Source organism: Lithobates pipiens, unplaced genomic scaffold (assembly GCF_037356315.1).
Source record: "Lithobates pipiens isolate NorthernLeopardFrog02 unplaced genomic scaffold, aLitPip1_a1.2 Scaffold_25, whole genome shotgun sequence".
In the NCBI taxonomy this organism is placed as follows: domain Eukaryota; kingdom Metazoa; phylum Chordata; class Amphibia; order Anura; family Ranidae; genus Lithobates; species Lithobates pipiens.
This window is the reverse complement of record NW_027507787.1, coordinates 11,924,205-11,942,510: the sequence shown is the minus strand read 5'-3', so window position 1 is coordinate 11,942,510 and position 18,306 is coordinate 11,924,205. Positions and strand designations below refer to the sequence as shown.

At 45.3% G+C, this 18,306-nt stretch overlaps 1 protein-coding gene across 1 annotated transcript; it reads right to left on the bottom strand.

Annotated features, from left to right (window-relative positions):
* Positions 1 to 232: 232 nt before the first annotated feature.
* LOC143929857 (pancreatic lipase-related protein 2-like) lies at positions 233 to 16,037 on the bottom strand. Its single transcript, XM_077453827.1, has 12 exons — positions 15,989 to 16,037; positions 15,438 to 15,592; positions 13,707 to 13,832; positions 13,496 to 13,630; positions 13,307 to 13,415; positions 8,719 to 8,838; positions 7,633 to 7,749; positions 7,414 to 7,532; positions 6,816 to 6,954; positions 4,519 to 4,630; positions 3,206 to 3,370; positions 233 to 318 (listed from the first exon to the last, which is right to left on the bottom strand). The coding sequence occupies exons 1-12, from the start codon at positions 16,035 to 16,037 to the stop codon at positions 243 to 245; spliced, it is 1,422 nt and encodes a 473-aa protein (XP_077309953.1). The 3' UTR covers positions 233 to 242.
* Positions 16,038 to 18,306: the final 2,269 nt, after the last annotated feature.

The following is an 18,306-nucleotide window of genomic DNA, read 5'->3' as shown; positions in this document are numbered from 1 at the left end:
TGCCATTTTGTTCACCAGTCATGTTTCTGTTGTAATGGAATTTGGATCTGAAATTTGTGAACAAAAACTCAGATCCTCCCGAATGTATGGAAATTCGTACGAAACTAGTTGCAGACGTCTAACCCATTATATAGTGTTGAGTGGGTGGCAAACTATAGAACAGGAAAAGGTCAACAGTTTTGAAGACTTCAGCAAGTTCACACACCATTTTAAATTCCTCCATTTATTAGCAAGTTCTAGAATTACAAAAAAGTGAAACATTCTTTCAACGTTTGTTTTGCATTTTCTTCAGTCATGTCTCCTCCACAGAACTTGTAACTGGGGAAAAAAAAAAAAAAAACAATTTATGAATTGGGACAAAAAAGGAAATAAACCCAACACAGCAAAAACTGCCGTGCAGCTCACTGAAGTAAAGAGGAATAACAAAGGTTTACTGATATGAAGTCACCACATTTCAGGGTTCTTAGAAAGACAAGGATGAGCGTCAAGTTCGAGGTGAACTCATGTTCGACTCAAACATTGTTCGGTGAACAGGCAATTTGGAAAAGCTGCAGAACATCCTGTAAAAGGCTATGGGAGAAATCGAAAGTGCTAATATTAAAAGGCTTACATGCAAGTTATTGTCCTAAAAAGTGTTTGATGCATGTCCCCTGGGGCAGGAACCAGGTCCCCAATGCAAAAAAAAAAAAAAAACTGATGTTTTTTGGGAGCAGCGATTTTAATAATGCTTAAAGTGAAATAAAAGTAATATTCCTTTAATTTGTGTACCGGGGTATAGTATGCCTGTAAAGGGAGGCATGTTTCCCCATGCTTAGAACTGTCCCTGCACAAAAGTGTCATTTAAAAAGCATTTGCGGCTATAATGAATTGACAGCTCCCCGTAATACAGAGAACAGTCATGGGGGGGGTGCTCCACCCAGTTTTTGAAATGGTAGGGGGTACCCTTACCATTTCAAAGAAAGTGTAAAAAATAAAAATTTAACAGTTGCAAAAGTCCTTTACTAAAATAAGATTCCAGCGGTGGTAATCCACTCTTGCTTTCCAGTGATGGATGATCATCTCTCCGGGATCCAGCGATGGGTGATCTCCCTCCAGCGCAGCCATCCTCTGTCTCCACCGGAGATACTGAGGGAATCCCGGTGTTCTGCCGTATAGTGTCCGGCCATCATATAGCGTCGGCCCCGTACTGCGCATGCGCAGTACGGAGCAGACGAAGCTTCGGAAAATTTCCGAAGCTGAACGGCGCCTGCGCCGTGAGTGGAGGTGGTAGCCCCACCATCCAAGCGGACATAGGGTTGCGAGTATTAAAGGGCCCCTCGCAGGCGAGCTTCGCTTGGCCTTGCTGCGCAGGCGCCGTTCATCCTCGGCAATTTTCGGAATCTGTGTTGCTGTGTACGCGCAGTACACAGCGGACACTATCCGATGGAGGACGTTATTAGACAAGACACCGGCAGCCCGACACTTAACTGAGGCGGGGCCACGTCACCTGACCCCACCGCCTCTGACGCAAGGGGAAAGCCAGGCTTCCCCAGTGACGTATGGGTGACCCTGTCCCCCTCTGATGTAATGGAAACCTGTTTTTTTGGCATGTACTGCTCAAAAAAAGTTGGTCTACCCTTGATTTAAATAAAGAGCTTAGTGACCACATGGCCTCAGATCCAAGAGGCTTTGAGAACTAAGTGGTTTATAAACTGCAGTGCATGGTTGTGTCAGCCAGGCTCTCTGCCATTAGAGAACTAGTCAGCTTTTTACCCAGCACAGCCAGAAAATTAACCACACTGGGATGATGTGCTTCCATGCCCTGATGTGGTCAGTTTGGAATAGGAAAGCAAGGGGATGGGCAGGATCACTAGTCTTCACTGAATGCAAAGAAAATAATCCTTTTAACCACCCCTCCTGCCCAGACCAATTTTCAGCTTTCGGTGCTCACACTATGAATGACAATTACTCATGCAACACTGTACCCCAAGTGACATTTGTCCTTTCCCCCCCACAAATAGAGCTTTTTGGTGGCATTTGACCACCTCTGGGTTTTTTGGTGATAACATTTTTCAAATTATTAATTTTTCTTCATAAATTTTGGCCACAATTTATACTGCTACATATCTTTGGTAAAAAGAACCCAAATTAGTGGATATTATTTGGTCTTTGTGAAAGTTAGAGAGTCTGCAACCTGTGGTGCAAATCATACAAAATTGATCACATCTGATGTACCGTGGCCCATCTCATTTCCTGTGACCCGAACAAGCCAGGAAAGTAAAAATGCCCCCCAAATGACCCCTTTTTTGAAAGTAGACATTCCAAGGTATTTAGTAAGAGGCATGTGAGCTTTTTGATTTTTTCCCCACAATTCTTTGCAAAAGAGAAGTTTATTTTAATTTTTTCCACAAAATTGTCATAGGTCATTTCTCACGTGGCATGTGTATACCACAAATAAAGCCCCAAAAAAAATTCTGCTACTCCTGAGTATTACGATACCACATGTGTGGGACTTATTCACAGCCTGACCACAGAGAGGCCCAACATGCAGGGAGCGCTGTCACGTGTTCTAGGAGCATACATTACACATCTAACTTGTTGACTACCTATTATACTTTTGAAGGCCCTGGAGCACCAGGACAATTACAGATGCTACTAGCAGATGGGCACTTTAATTTTCCAAAAATTTTATATATTTTTTTTATTTACACTAACCACTGCGGATCTCACAGCGGTTCATCTCTCCCTCCTCACACGCTGTGTGTGAGGAGGGAAAGCCGGCAATGAGAGATCTCATATGTTTACATATGAGATAAACACTCATTGGGCACGCTGATCACGCTGTAAACGGCCGCTGTGATTGGCCGTTTACAGCGATCTGTGATCTGTGATTGGCTGTGTCTGGGGGACACGGCCAGCACAGAACTTGCCCGATGCACGCCCACGGCGGCGCGCAGAGGGGGAAGTAAACGGACACCCAGGGACGGCCTCCTGGCAGTTAGCATCCACGCTGTAGCCGTCTTTTGGCTATAGCACAGGCGCAAAGAGGTTAAACACATGGTACTGACACATCAGGCAACTCAAAAAGTAAGTAACATTCTTTAGTAGACCCGTTGGCTTATTTAAACCTAAAATTGGATCTCATTTGTGGCACTTGCAAAATTAATAGGTTGTACTCAAGTCTTAGGTTTAAAATCTGTTGCAAAGAATCAATGTTTATACATACATCTCTCCACTTGGTCCATATTGCAGTGTGACAGCTGAGGCACCTAGTTTAGGATGCAGGACGGAGAAGATTTTATGCCAGACAAATTCCACCATCTGGACGGGGTTCACATCCAACTCCACATCAACAAAAGCGGAGTAGGTCAAACCAGAATTAAGCAGTCCACTGCAAACAAGCATATATAGTTAGTTGCCAATCCTTCTGTACACACAAAGAAACAACACACCTTATGTCAACAGGCAGGGCTTAATCCCATTTACTTGGGGCCCACCAGACATACACATTACATAGACAGGTTCCACTTTTCTAGTACTGCACAGTAATTTTGACATCGTATGGGGTCCTTGGTGCGAGTGAAGACACTCAGTTTAGCTACTAAAATTAATTAAAAATTCACAGGAAGGAATAATAATATTTGTCAACACTAGGGATGGGCAAAAGGTTTGGCCCAAGCATCAGTTCAGCCCGAACGTTTGCCTTTTTGCCAAACAGCGATGCACATTCTGCACCCTGATTGGGCAAAACATTGCAAACTGGTTAACACCTTGTCCCCATGTTGATGGGGCTGAGGGCCCAATCCCCACAACCATGGCTGGTGTTCACAGGCAGCCAATTGGAATATGAAAGGCCTCTTTAAGGGTGCCCACTCCCTTTGTGGAGTAATCGGGTACATAGAACCCACAAAGAAGAAAAAAAAAAAAAAAAAAAAAAGTGCTGGGAAATTTTATTTCATCAGCCTGAAAAGACCAACCCGGGTTTTGGTTGCACAAATTCCTACATTAGGTGCTGCTGATATTGTGTCACTTGCTGCTGTTAGCAGCAATGTTGACACCTGTGAGCTGTCGCAGAGCTGACTCTTCTCCTCCCCCCCCCCCCCCCCAAAGCATCTCCGGCTGCGAGCACAGCTTTGCAGCAGTGATTTGAAGCACGATCCCATTGAGTTGGAAACACAATATCAGCGGCAGGTAGTGTAAATATATGGAAGCTGCAGTACTTCGTTGGGGATTCTCCGTTTACTGCAATCCTAACTAACTAAGAATTTGAGAGTCTCCAAGCAGTAAGATAAGGGCAGGTTTGGCCAGAAGGAGCCCAATTCCCCTTAAAGTGGAGGGGCACAGACACCCAGCAAGAGCACAATGGCAACTGAAAGTGTCCAGTGCATCCCCACACCAAATCCAGTGAACAAGAGGGCAACCACCACAATTTACAAGTAGCTTTTACAGCAAGGCGCACACAAAAATCATGTAAAACCAGGTGGTTTTAGTTGCAAGTTTACCATGCCTCAGACCAGAATACAGTTGAGACTGACATACCTGTAAATTGTATACAGACTGGAACATTCAGCTTTTCCACAGAGCGACACTGAAAGAGACCCAGGAACGAGATCCAATCCAGTGATTAAGATAGAGATGTTATACCTCCAGCCTATAAAGAAAAACACAGTTACAGGAAAATCACTGTTGACATTATGGCAACCCTTTGCTGCACCACCCTTCAAAGGGATGCTTAAGATTAAGTGCCTCAAGTCCGGAAACCTTCACCCCTTCGAGTCCAGGCCAATCAGATTTCACACCGGCCCTGTGTGCCAGACGTTTGTTGGTCACAACGACCATTTTTTTTTTTTTTTTTTTTTTTTTTTTTTTTAAATCAAAGAGATTCTAAATTCACATATGGTACATGCTTTTGCTTGTGATCCAAAATAGGTGGCTGATGGCATAACCCATACAGTAATTGCTTTAAATTTCTAAAAGTCTAGTCCATGGACCATTTTAGCTTAAGAACATGTCAATGAACAGAAAAGGCCTTGCCCTTCTTCAGTAGCTCATTTTCCACCAGTAAGGTTTTGAGCACCAACCTGAAATGGACCTTGTTGCATTGTGGGAGTAAAAGAAACCGTATGAAGTTTAGTTAAGATTGCTGGACATAAAGTCCCAGGTTTTCCTAGAGAAATGTGTACAAGCAGACAACTGCCATTAAGTGGTTTGTCTTCTGTGTTCGGGTAGAAGGGCTGCCTAGTAGCCACCCTGGGCAATGACATTCTAGACTAGGCCAAAAAAAAAAAAAAAAATATATATTATCCCTGAAATGACTCCGATGCAGCCCTTTTTCTTGCTAGTCAGAAAGCATTACCCCCACCAATTTGGGGTGGTGTGTCACACAATTCCCTATATCTGACAATTTTCACTAGGATCCTAGAGGCTAAATTGAACAGGGGTGGAGAAGGGTTGGCAGGAAGCGCAATTTGCCTCTGCCGTGTGCACCCTCCTCCCCCCAGTTCATAGTAATTAGGAAGCCAAGAGGAATTTATGTGTAGCACAGTGGAGTTTAGGCAAGGTTGCTCCTCAAAGTTTACTTGCCAGGAATAAGTCCTCTTGGCCAATTGTTAGAGATCAATTGATAGCGCCCCAAGTTTGGCCTTGTTGCATTTTCCTCTACCACTAGGTGGCTGGATACCTGGTGGTACTAAAATTTTGTACACACACGAGAAGGGCAATGCAAGGTCAGATTATGATATATGGGGCATCTCAGCCAATGGGCAGGTGGTTCTCTTAAATCCTCTGGCTTGCTGGGAGAACCTATATATTTGGGTGGAGTCAGGTGATCTGTGCCACCTGGATGGCTGTCTGGGTGGATGCGTGTTGTACTGCTAGGCTGGAGATTGGATCTGTCCCAGGCACATCTGGTTGCCAAGAGGTCTGAGGGCCTATCCAGAAGTGAGAGCCCTGCAGGGTTGGGATTGCCACTTGCAGGCTAACCAAAAGTGATGGTTCTGCCAGCCGGAGGTAGAGGGGGAAGCTATCCCCACTAAGGGACCAACCACCTTATTACCAGGGACCAGTGTGAGTAACTGAAGTACAGAAGCAGAATTCTCACCAACCAGGAACAGTAAAGAATTGGGAGAATTCAGCAAGCATCAACCCAGGGACCCAGCCAGCAGAGGTTTACGCTTGCAGAGAAGCCTCTTGTGTCAAGCCAGGGGCCGAGCAAGCCAGTGGGTTGAAGCTTGAGAGGCATCTTGAGTGCCAAGCTAGGGACCCAGCAGAGAAACAGGGGTAACATTTGAGGAAGATAGCATTGATGATTGGAGGAGCTCAAGGGTTTCAGTGGCAGTGAATAGGCTAGAGAGACTGGGAGCTTAGTGGGCTGAATAACTACAAGGAGTGAAAGAACTATTAAAAACTGTTACCATAGGAGACAGCAGCATGCCTGCACATTCAGCTGTAGAGTCTTGTGGGATGCCTTTCCCTGCATGGCTGTACCCCTGTTGAAGTCAGAGTCTGCCAATTGAACTTGCAACTACCCAAGGGTGTCCTGGCCCTAACCCTCTCCCCCAAAAAAGTTGAGGAATAAACTTATTCAAGAAGAGTCTGGCACCCAATAGCTTTAACTACTTTACACCCACCATATACAAAAAGGATATCTCTGGCCCTGGAGGGCCTCATTAGACTGAAGGCCTGGACCTTTCTACATATTTAAAATGAAAATAAGTGGATTTATTTGACTCTAGATCTGCAATTCATAGCTCAGCCTGAATGCCAAACACACAAGTCTGAAGGATTCTGGTATTTGTTTTGCCCCAACCATAAAAGTAGTTTCCTGAAGAACTTACGCAGGAAGTTTGAAGGGTCTCCAGTGTTCAAGAAAAAAAGCTTGTTGTCTGTAGAGTCTTGATCATGACCAAATACATATTCATCTGCCTTGTATCCCATGAAGGCACAACTTACTTTGGTGCATGGGAAACCAAATCCCTAGGAGGAAAGAAAAAGAAAGTTCAACTGAGGTCACGGCAGCATGCATTTCATCCCTCACCTTGTTAAAGGTACTAGAACGGGGGGGGGGGGGGGGGGGGGGCGCGCGACACACACACAGAATAGAAACAGCAGTAAAAGCCAGGTTACTTGTCTCTGCAATGAAGCAGCCTGCTCTCAAACCACTAATGGATGATCATGCAATTTGTGTATCTTTGCAAGTGCCCAAAATACATGGATACTATAAAGTGTAAAAACCAAACCACACTAAAGAGAAGGAAGTCATTATGAAATGCTTTCTGCCATCAGACATTACTTTGGCCTGTCACATGGTCATAAGCAAGTTGTGGGAACAGGAGAGAGATTTTTATATGGAAGGGTTAAAGTCTGTTGGTGTAAATAGCCCTCCAGTTACTGTAACAAACTTTTTGGCCCAGTTGAAGTTGCATGAAGACCAACCTTTTGAAAAGCGCTGTATGATGAAGCAGAGTAACCAATGAAACCATCAGGCCTCAGAATGCTCTTTGTAAAGAACTTAAAACTCATTTGGTGGTTACAGAACATCTTCTCGTACAAGTCTGGAAAAGCAAGTTATGCAATTAAAAAAAATAAAGATAAAAAAAGATTGTGGAACACCAATTGTTCAGTGAAATAGGGGGCTCCATGGATGTTACCTACCTTCAGTCACACTTTCAATATCCTCAAGTCTAAAATATATTTTCTCACAGCTGGGCATCTTTATACCACCATTGGGGAAAAAGTCAACATTACCAACTGTCTGCTTCATGCCAAAGCCTAACAAAACAAAACAAATGCAAGTCAGATACAATCAGACCAATATTATGGTTATGCCCCTCACTACAGTAATGAAGGCAAGCCAGAGGATGTTCAAATTTAAGTTGTGACTTAAAGCGGAGGTCCACCCTAAAATGGACCTCCGCTCATCGGAATCCCCCCCCCCCCCCGGCGCCACGATTGGCACCTTTCAGGGGGGAGGGGGGTGCAGTTACCTGGATAATCCAGGTAACTGCACCCACTTCCAGGATAGCTGTCTGCGGAAAGGGGCGTAGATTACGCCCCTTTCTGCAAGTGCCCGCCCCTTTGCGCAAGTGCCCCGCTGCCTGCTGGGAAACACAGATCCCAGAGGCAGCGGGGACCGTCCTGATTGCGCCGCGCGCCTCACGCATGCGCAGTAGGGAACCGGGAAATGAAGCCGAAAGGCTCCATTTCCTGATTCCCATACCCAAGATGGCGGCGGCAGCACCCGAGTGTCGATCTAGAGATCGGCTGCGGGTGCCGACATCGCGGGCGCGCTGGACAGGTAAGTGTCACTATTTTAAAAGTCAGCAGCTGCAGTATTTGTAGCTGCTGACTTTAAAAAAAAAATATATAAAAAAAAATAAAAAAAAAAATAAAAAAAAAAGCGGAGTCCCTGCGGACTCCTGCTTTAATGCAGCTTCTCTTGAGCATGCCCATTAGTAAAATTGGGGTTAAATTTTTTTCTGTGAGCAGCATGGTTTAACTTGTTATTGTGCAGTAGTTAAAGTATTACTCCAACAGCCTGGGGAGGGAGATTGTGACCCTTAAACCCCTTAGTTTTGCCTTCCATATGGACTACAATGCATAAAAAATAAATAAAAAGGGGCATATGCCTCACAACCCTTCATTTCTGCTCTGCCATTAGGTAAGATAATGGACTGGAAAAATGAGAATGTTCAAAGTGCAGAGGGAAAAAAAAAATAAAAAAAATAAAAAAAAAATTACCAAGATGAAATGCATCAAATGACCCATCTGTGTGAATGGCATCAACAAAAATCGCATCTGTAGGGTCCAGTCTCACTTCAGGTGGGGTTTTTTCAAAGTAAGGCCCAGCTGCATCCAAACCTAGATAGTCAAGTGAAAAAAAATAAAAAAACTGAGACTTTAAAAACTTCCCCCCCCCAAAATTTTTTTTTTAACAGTCCCTTTATAGCATGGTGCTCAACCTGTAGCCCTCCAGCTGTTGCTGAACTACAAGTCCCATCATGCCTCTGCCTTTTGGAGCCATGCTTGTAACTGGCAGCCTTGTAATTACACAGCTGGAGGGTCACAGGTTGAGCACCCATGCTTTATAGGGTAGATATTAGTGCACAAAACCACCAACCCTTGGGTGCAAGCCATCTGGTCCCAGTGATTTAAAATGTTATTTCTCAGTCCATTTCTAAATTCAATCCTCTGTTAGCCATGACGGTACTTCCTGTGATGTGTCATGAGGGTAAACATTTCAGTTTTGGTTACTGAAAACCCCCCTCGTAAAGGCTGAGAACACGGTCTATACCCTCACAATCTCTCCATCCTTAGTAACCACATTCCATTCATCATTCTTTATGGGACCCATATGATCTGACCTCCCCTCCTTACCATTTATATACTATAGAGTTTTAGGCCCCTGACCCTCCTATGTGCCTTTCATGTTCCATCTTAGCCACCCCAATTTCAGATAACAACACAAGGGAGCAAAGTTGGAATGCCAGTCACTCAGCCTTGTATTTTATGAAGGCCTTCATTGCTTTTAGATGAATTTTTACATTGGAGTTAAGCCACCCAGGACTTATTAGCCCTTTTAAATTTTCCATTGGGATGCACTAGCCAATACCCTCATTTAATATGCTCTTAAAGCATATCCATTTTTCCCCCTACAGTGTTTTGTTCAAGATTTTGTCCAGTTTAGTATCTTTTAGCAAGGATTGTAGTTTAGGGAAGTTGGCTCTTGAAATTCAGCATTTTTGTATTGATCTATCCATTTGTGTGATCTATAGTGAACCAATTGACCCATGATTGCCGTTTCCTAAAATTGTACCACATTTACACATCCATGATCAGGTCTGTATTGTTGGTAATCAGTTGGTCTAGTAACACTTTGTTTCTTGTTGGTGCATTTACCATCTGACCCGTGAAAAGGAAATGGCAATCTTTATACGAATGCATGGTTCCTTCCCAGTCCATGTCTGGAGAATTAAATTCCCCATTATATGGACGTTTCCCTCCCCCATCTCTGCTGCTAATCCAAATTGTGATAGGAGATCCATAGCATACACCCACCCCCTGTAGCTCTCCCCATAAGGATGCCACCTCCTCCCTTGCCCTCACATTCACTTAATTTGTTATACAGGCATACTCCACCCCTTTTACCCTCTATCCCTGCAATACAAGGAATAACCTTAAATGGTTGCCAGCCAATTATGAAAGCTGTTGAACCAAGTCTCTGAAATTCCTACATAATCAAAATCCTCCTTGTACAACAGTAACTAGTTCTCCCATCTTGTCTGCCAGACTCATGACATTGGTGAAAATGCCATGTAATTTAGACCAAGTGCATACTCTCTATTGCAGGGGTAGGGAACGTCAGCTCTCCAGCCGTTTTGAAATTCCCATGAGACATTGCAGACCCCAACAATCACAGGCATGATGGGACTTGTAGTTTCAAAACAGTTGGAGAGCCAAGGTTCCCTACCCCTGCTCTATTGGGTGTTCTGAGGTTGCAAATAGGACTTGTTACTACAATTACCTCAGGTTTAGATGCTTTAGTCAATCTACCACTAATGCCCCCAATACTACTCACTTGAATATGTTCTGCACTGACTGTCAGTGCAGAACATGCCACAAGATGTACACAAAGTCGCATCTCCACACCCACAAATTTAATAGGGATTGTACCCTGTCAAATGACTTGGACACCAATACCCAGGTACTCGTGCACTCACAGCATGGCTAGCTCTGTACAGCAGCTGCCAAGTGAGGAAGGTGGAGGTCAGGCAGAACTCTGGTCCCTTCAAGGCCTCATCAGGGGGGGGGGGGGGGGAGCAGAAGACTGGACACTGCGGCCATATCTGGTGTGGGCAGTGCTGAAATAACACTGCCCCCCATGGGTTGGAATGCATTTTGCACAAGTGGTAGATCGGGAACAGGTTGCTTAGCTAGGACAGGCTCCAGTGGAGGAGGGACAAAAGTAGGGCCTGGAGATGCATCCTCTCCAGGCCCTGTTGTCAGTCTGCCTTCCAGCCACCTGGATGTGGTCAGGTGTCTGCAGTGTGCCCTGTTCACCGAGGGTTCCAGCCCTGAGAGTCAATGACCATCTAGTTGCTGTATATCATGTTAATGTGCACCTGGTCCACGCAAACACCTTTGGTCTGCAGCAACCTCTTGCAGTCCCTGCACTGACAGAAGCAATGCAGACGAGCCCATCAGTTGTGCTGCAGCGTCCACAAGCACATGCCTGTAGGAGGAGCGCACAGTGACAGGTTAGCTCAATCTGCTGCTTTCTTCCATTGTCCAATCATAGGCTGGAGACGCCAGAAGGTCGTACCTCCAGGAAATCAGGTATCTGGCCCTGACAGATCTATTTTCCTGGGTAAATCTGAGGCGCGAGACACGCCTTCTGTGATTAGCCTGTTACCTATGCACTTTACATATTTGGTCATTTTATGGAAGAATATCCATATTACCATATAAGCAGGCATAACTGCCCTCGAGACCAAAAAGGCTACTCCATTGGAACTCCCTCAATAGTCAGTGGATTAATAAAAGTTGATCCTACACACCTTTTCATTCAACCTATAACATGCAACTCAAACGTCAATCAAAAACCATGCTGGGCAGGAATCTTGACAGTACCCTCCACCAAGCAACTTTCAGCTGGTTTACAAACAACGTATGGCCAATTTAAAGCGTAGTTCCACCCTAAAGGGGAGCTTCCCTTGTACACACGGTCGGACATTCAGACAACAAAAGCCGTCGGATTTTTGCCGAAACTGGTGTTGCATACACACGGTCGGACAAAGTTGTCGGAAAATCCGATTGTTCAGAACGCGATGACGTTCGTTGCGGCGGGACTACGTTCAGGCTAGTAGCCAATAGCTTTGGTCTCATAATTTGATCTGAGCATGCGTGGCACTTTGTCCGATCATTTGTAGAGAATTCTGATCGGATCATGTTGTCGGAAAATTTTATAGCCCAGCTCTAAAACTGTCGGTCGGATATTCTGACAAACAGTCAGATGGAGCCCACACGGTCAGATTATCCGACAACACAGTCCACATTTTCCGTTAGAATATCAAACCATGTGTAAGAGGGCTAAGACAGGCATTTGCACCCGCTTCTGGGCATAGACTCCCATGGGCGTCTATGCCTCTTCCTGTCCTGCTCTGGCACACATGGGTCCCAGAGACAGCGTGGACCATTTCATTGCGTGACTCGTGCATGTGCAGTAGGGAACCGGGAACTGAAGCCACAGTGCTTCAGTTCCCGATTCCCTCACCGAGATTGGCAGCGGCGGCTGACATCGCTGGACCCTGGGACAGGAGAGTATCAATTTATTAAAAGTCAGCAGCTGTAGCATTTATAATTTTTCTTCCAGTGGACTCCCTCTTTAAGTGTACACCTGCAGAAATTGCATAGTACATCATAAAAAAAAAAAAAAATGATATAATGTGTCTCACTAATGAATGCCAAGCCTCCAGTTCTTGGTTAAGGGGGCTATACAAGGATTGTCAATTTAATTGACTCGTGATAGCAATGTGTAATTGAAAGCCAAGACTTTAAGGCCGCGTACACATGGGCGGACTGTTCGCCCAACTTTGTTCGTCAAACAATCCGACAAACAGTCCGCTCAAAATTTGCATGAATGGACCACACACGATGAACGAACAGTCCGCTGAAAGCGTGCGCGATGACGTGAACGGCACGTACGACGGGACGAGAAATTCGACGTCCAATACACTGCAATGCAACCTTCGCCGTGCAAATCCTTTCTGAGCATGCGCGAAACTTAGTTTGTCGAACAAGCCTACACACGAGCGGACTGTCCGCTGAAACCAAGTTTCAGCGGACTGTGTTACGGAAATTCCGAAAAACTTCGTTCGTCAGACTGTCCGCTGAAACTGTCCGCTGAAGCCCACACACGAGCGGACTGTCCGCTGAAACACTGTTCAGCGGACTAAGTTGGGCGAACAGTCCGCCCGTGTGTACGCGGCCTAAAAGGTCATATTGCTTGCAGGGGGCTTGACCATTTCTCATAGGTTGTGTCAGCCATGTTTACCACTTCCCCATCTAAACCAATTCTGGTGCTTCGCTCTTGCATGTAAAAATCATAATTTCTTTAGAAAATTACTCAGGACACCAATTTTTTTTTTAGCAGAGACCCTAGGGAACAAAAATGGCAACATTGTAACTTTATGGCACAGTATTTGCACAGCAATTCTCTGCAAACAATCAAAAAATAAAAACACACGACAGATACAACAGCTGGTCACTTTGTCAGATGCTCCAATGAACTGAACAAATTTTGATAGTGCCAGAACTCCATTCCACCTACCAGAAATTCTTCCAATACCCCTCTGTCTCTTTCCGGCTTCACCAGCAACGTGTGCCCCCAGGCTGTGCCCAATCAGGTGAACTTCATGCATTTGATAGTCATGCACTGTCTGAGGATGACATGAACAATTTTAGCTGCCATGCTCTGAAGTGGGAATAAAAACACACGATTTGTTGACATGGTACATACCTGCAGAACGCTCAAGAAATAGGCAATTTCAGCCCCAACCACACGGATATTGTTGGATGCTTGTGTGTAGAGGGCAAACGATCCTCCACTCCAGTCTACACAGAAACAGTTCACATCTGACACCTCTAGGAGAGTCTACAAAACAGAGTACTTCATGAAAGATCAATTTATAAACAGTTGGCCAGGACCTCTTGCCTTCAGCCACACTGACCTGACACATCTCTACCAGCCATGGCTTGTTCCCGGTCTCCACAAAGCCATGGATGACAAATATGGATTTTCGGCTGGGTTTAAAGTTGGTACCAGTGATTGACGAGACATTGAGTGCACTGATCACCTGGAAGAAACATGCTCAAATCAATGTAGTACTCAACTACTAGTGATAAGCTAAACCAAGTTTGTACTGCTCCTAAATATTTGGTAAAATGCATTGTTTTTTGGCAACTGAGCATGTGCTTTCAGGATGTAAGACTTAAATTGTAATTTTTGTTAAAGAGGATGCTATGGTCTTTGAGCTTTTTTTCCCCTAGTCATACTTGGAGCACCCAAACAAAAGTCTGCGGTATTACTCAGTACAACAGCCTACATTTTCCAGCCCATACCTAAATTTCTGGCCACAGTAGTGAGACTGGCAACTCATGAAGTTTGGGGAAACAATGGGTGAATCCCAGGCTCCTCATGTAGCGGGCTTGTGAGCTGATCTAATGCTAAGTACATGGAGAGATGACAGAGGCCAGGTGGTTCAGAAACCACACAGTAACCCAAGTTAAGACTAGTACAAAGTCACTCTGTATACACGGCCACACAGAATAGTGCAGAGGGCACCCAGACATTGTTGGTACAAGAGATGGCTGGAAGGCAGACAAACAAAAAACACCAAAACCATTAAAAAACACCCCACACAGCAACTTTGGAGGGGGGATAGTGAAGGGCTCCCAGATGAAACAGCACTACTTCCCCTCTCCTCACACTAGGCACTCTGTCCCCAAGTTGGGCACTTTGCAAATGTGCACCAACCAAGAGGGTGACAGCGTCATTAGCACTGCCCACACCAAAATAGCTGCAGAGGTCAGCCAGGGTAGTAGTGTACCAATCAGACAGCTGTTCTCCCAGAGGTACCCATGGAGGCCTTAGAGGAATGCATGCTCACCTTACTCTCCATGGCAGGCTTCAGCACCATTATGCAGAAAGGTCAAGCACCTGCCTACAAGCCATCTTCTAAATGGCCGTGTTAGAAATAGCTTCTTACAGGGCTCAAAAGTCAGTTAACATTGATCTGGATTCAAGAGAAAGAAGCAGCTTCTCTGGTGTCCTTACCCATAAAGCCCCATGGGACAGCAGTGTTATGGTGCATCATGTGAAGAATCAGCAAAAGATAAAAAAAAAAAAAATTGTAGTTATACTTTTGTCTGGCAGATTGAGACACACATACACTTTTATAAAGAATGCGACGTGTCAATTAACAAAATCAAGTCATATTTGGTGTGGCCACTCTTTGCCTTCTCTTCCAAGTACATTCCTTTGGGATGGAACGCCACAGGTGGCTGTTCAAAACATCTTGGAAAATTAAACCCCAGATCTTTTGCATATTTAGACTGCCTCAAATCGTTCTGTGTCTTATGTAAGACCAAACAAACTCCATTGGGGTGGGTCCCGTCCAAACTCACTCCCAGATCCTCCTTGGTGGTCTTCCTGCAGAATACATTTGGGACTAATCATAGGCCTCACTGATGGTAAAGCATGATAGATAAGCAACTGCCTGTATCTCAGTATAGAGGACACCATTGACCCTGACCAAAGCAATTTGCAGAAATGCAGCCCCAAACGGATGATATGTTTGTGACTAATCTGCTAAAGATTACAGCTTCCTTAGCTGAAAAATATGGGGGGGGGGGGGGGGGGGGAGTATTTCGCCGAAGGGCCAACTTGGAGCAGGACTTACTTGGTACTGATCAGGATTATTTCTAGTAAAAAGCAGGAATTGAGTGTTGATCACTTCTGGTGCCCATGGTAAGCGCCTGATGGGTCTTGCCAGTGTTCCAGAATAGGGAGGGTCATCTGTGAAACATCCCAGCCTATCATAGCAGATGTCAGCAGCTGAACAGAGAAAAGGATAAAAATTACGGATTTCAGTGCACCATCGTGGAGCAAAATCGATTGAGCGGCTGAGGAGAGCTAAAAACTGAACCCCCCCACTACTATGCAACTAGTGTAGAAAATGGTACATTCTATATTAATTTGCTTCTACCCCATGAAAATGGAGTTACCCTTTAAGCTACTGCCCTGCTACTCCGCATCTCCCCATTAATGACACAGATGCTGATAAAACTCAAACACAATAACCCTTTCCTGCTCTGTACAAAAGGAGATGCTTGGCCAGTGTTAAGCTTATGGCAATTAAAAAGTACCAAACTTAAATGTGTGCCCTCCCCCAAATCTGACCCTAGCCCTTTTCAGATAATACAGAATCTCCATAAAATGAGTAACACATACCTTCAATAGAAGCTGCTATCGACAACACCAGAACCAGTTTGATAAACATCTGGAACAAAAAAATAAAACAAAAAACAACGTTTTTTGGTTATTTTGACGTACCCAAATGAAATGGTAGACAAATTAATGCAATGTGTTAATTTATTCATTGTCTAACAAACTCCAACTTTTCAGAACCCAGATTGGTGGGAGGGGAGGAGGAGAGGGAAAAAAAAAAAAAAAAAAAAAGAAGAAGAAGAGGGGGGGGGGGGGGAACTGGGAGATTGACCGATGCAAAGTATCAGTGACAAAAAAGCCGCGGACCACGAGTCAGCTGTCAGCGGGCTTCCCCTCCGACAGATGAAAAGTAATTCTCCCCCCCCCCGGAAATCAATTCCTTAAAACCCCCCCCGTATTGATAAATTGGTTTACAAAGGGCTTGTTCCACTCTTGTTTAAAATTTGTTCACACAATAGACACCTTCTTCCCTCCTGACCTCTCCGGTTCTTTGGAGTGAGCCCGAGACGAGAAGGAGAGAAGAGAAAAATAGAAAATAACCCCAACCAAAGATAAGCTGTTGTCAGAAACCTTAGCCAACACCTTTGTGCACCCCCACCAGTCAGTGATGGGATTCACATGACTCTAGCCTGGACACCCTCTCACCAGGGGGGGGGGGGGGGGGGGGAATGGGGGAATTGGTGCTAGCATTGCATCCATATCACACACCCCGACATCCCAGTGTCAGCCTACTTGAGCTGGCACCACTGCCACCTGGTTCAGCTAGATCCATGCATCTGGCATCCACACGATCCAGGTGTGCCAGAAGTCCCCACCCTCCCGCATTCCACAGGCCAGAACTCAAGGCCTACGTCTGCTGGACTCATGCCAGGATGCCATAGTATTTGGCCAGCGAGCCCTGTGCGGGGGAATGCTGGCATCATCTCTCCACAGCCTGACTGTTACTTGCCAACCTCCTTCCCCCGGCAGCACCAGCTAGGCCCAGGGGGAAGAAGTGCTCCCATCCAGCCTCCTTCTGGTGGAAACACAAAGACTGACGGAAGCCACCTTTTATGGATTTGAATTTTGGGTTTCCTCCGGAGGTGAAGCCCATCTATCTAGTGCTGTCCTAGATAGACTGTCCGCTGGGGAAGAGCTCACTCCCTTTCCTACATGCAGATAAGGGTCTGATATGGATTTTGGAGGGGACCCTATGCAATTTTTGGGGTTCCCCAAATGTTCTATTGCCAGAATGCTTCATCTTAACAGTCCCCTGTCAAGGGGAGTCTCACTGACAGATGACCCATGGTTGTTAAAGATGAAGGTGGCCGGCTTAAAGTCACATGCTCCAGGGGAGATAGGGCTCCACACTTCAATCTTAGATACCAACTCTGCTCATCTCCATCCAAGCCTAGCAACACACTAATAAAAGATCATTATTTTGCATCTCAGTGTGCAGCATTCCCGTTGCTAGTATAGTTAATTGAAGCCAGTGGACTAGAATGACAAGCAAACAAATAGCATTTTCAGGACATCGTGATAGCTATAATCATTCAGCAGCACAATGAATACCACTTTAAGCAGGTAAAGACAGAACACAAACAACATGGTAGACTACCAATTCTTCTTAGATATGATGTCTGCATTTGTATTTTTAGGCTATTTTCACCTAGTGATCTAGCAAGCCTATTTTTCCAACACCAAAAGCTGCCCTGCAGATGTTGTAGTTAAAGGGTTGAGAGAAACCACTTTTAACAATGGGAAGGAACAGTATAGACACACACACACACACACACCCCACTAGCAGAGTTCCTGCCAGCGCACCGCTCCAGTGTGAAAGACTCAGTTAGACTTACCGGTGACGGTATTTCTAAGAGCCTTTCAGGACAACCCCGGAGAGAGAGTAGCTCCACCTTGCAATCAGGAAACACATGCCCACTTTAAAAACACCTCCTCCTCCTCCATGGCTTCAGTTATTGTGGCCTTCCGACGCTGGAAAACAAAGCACAGAAAGCACAACACCATGGTAGAACTTAATACATTTACTAAGCATAACCTAGGGAGGGAAGTAACGGTTGTCCTGAAAGGCTCTTAGAAATACCGTCACCGGTAAGTCTAACTGAGTCTTTCTCAAATCGCCTTTCAGGACAACCCCGGAGAGGATAACCGAGAAACTTACCCTAGGGCGGGACTACTGCCTGCAGTACCTTCCTGCCGAAGGCCTGATCTGCTGCAGACAGTAGATCTAACCGGTAATGCCGGAGAAATGTCGAATAACTGGACCAAGTGGCAGCCTTGCAGATTTGTTCAGGCGTGGCACCGGCCCTTTCAGCCCAGGAAAC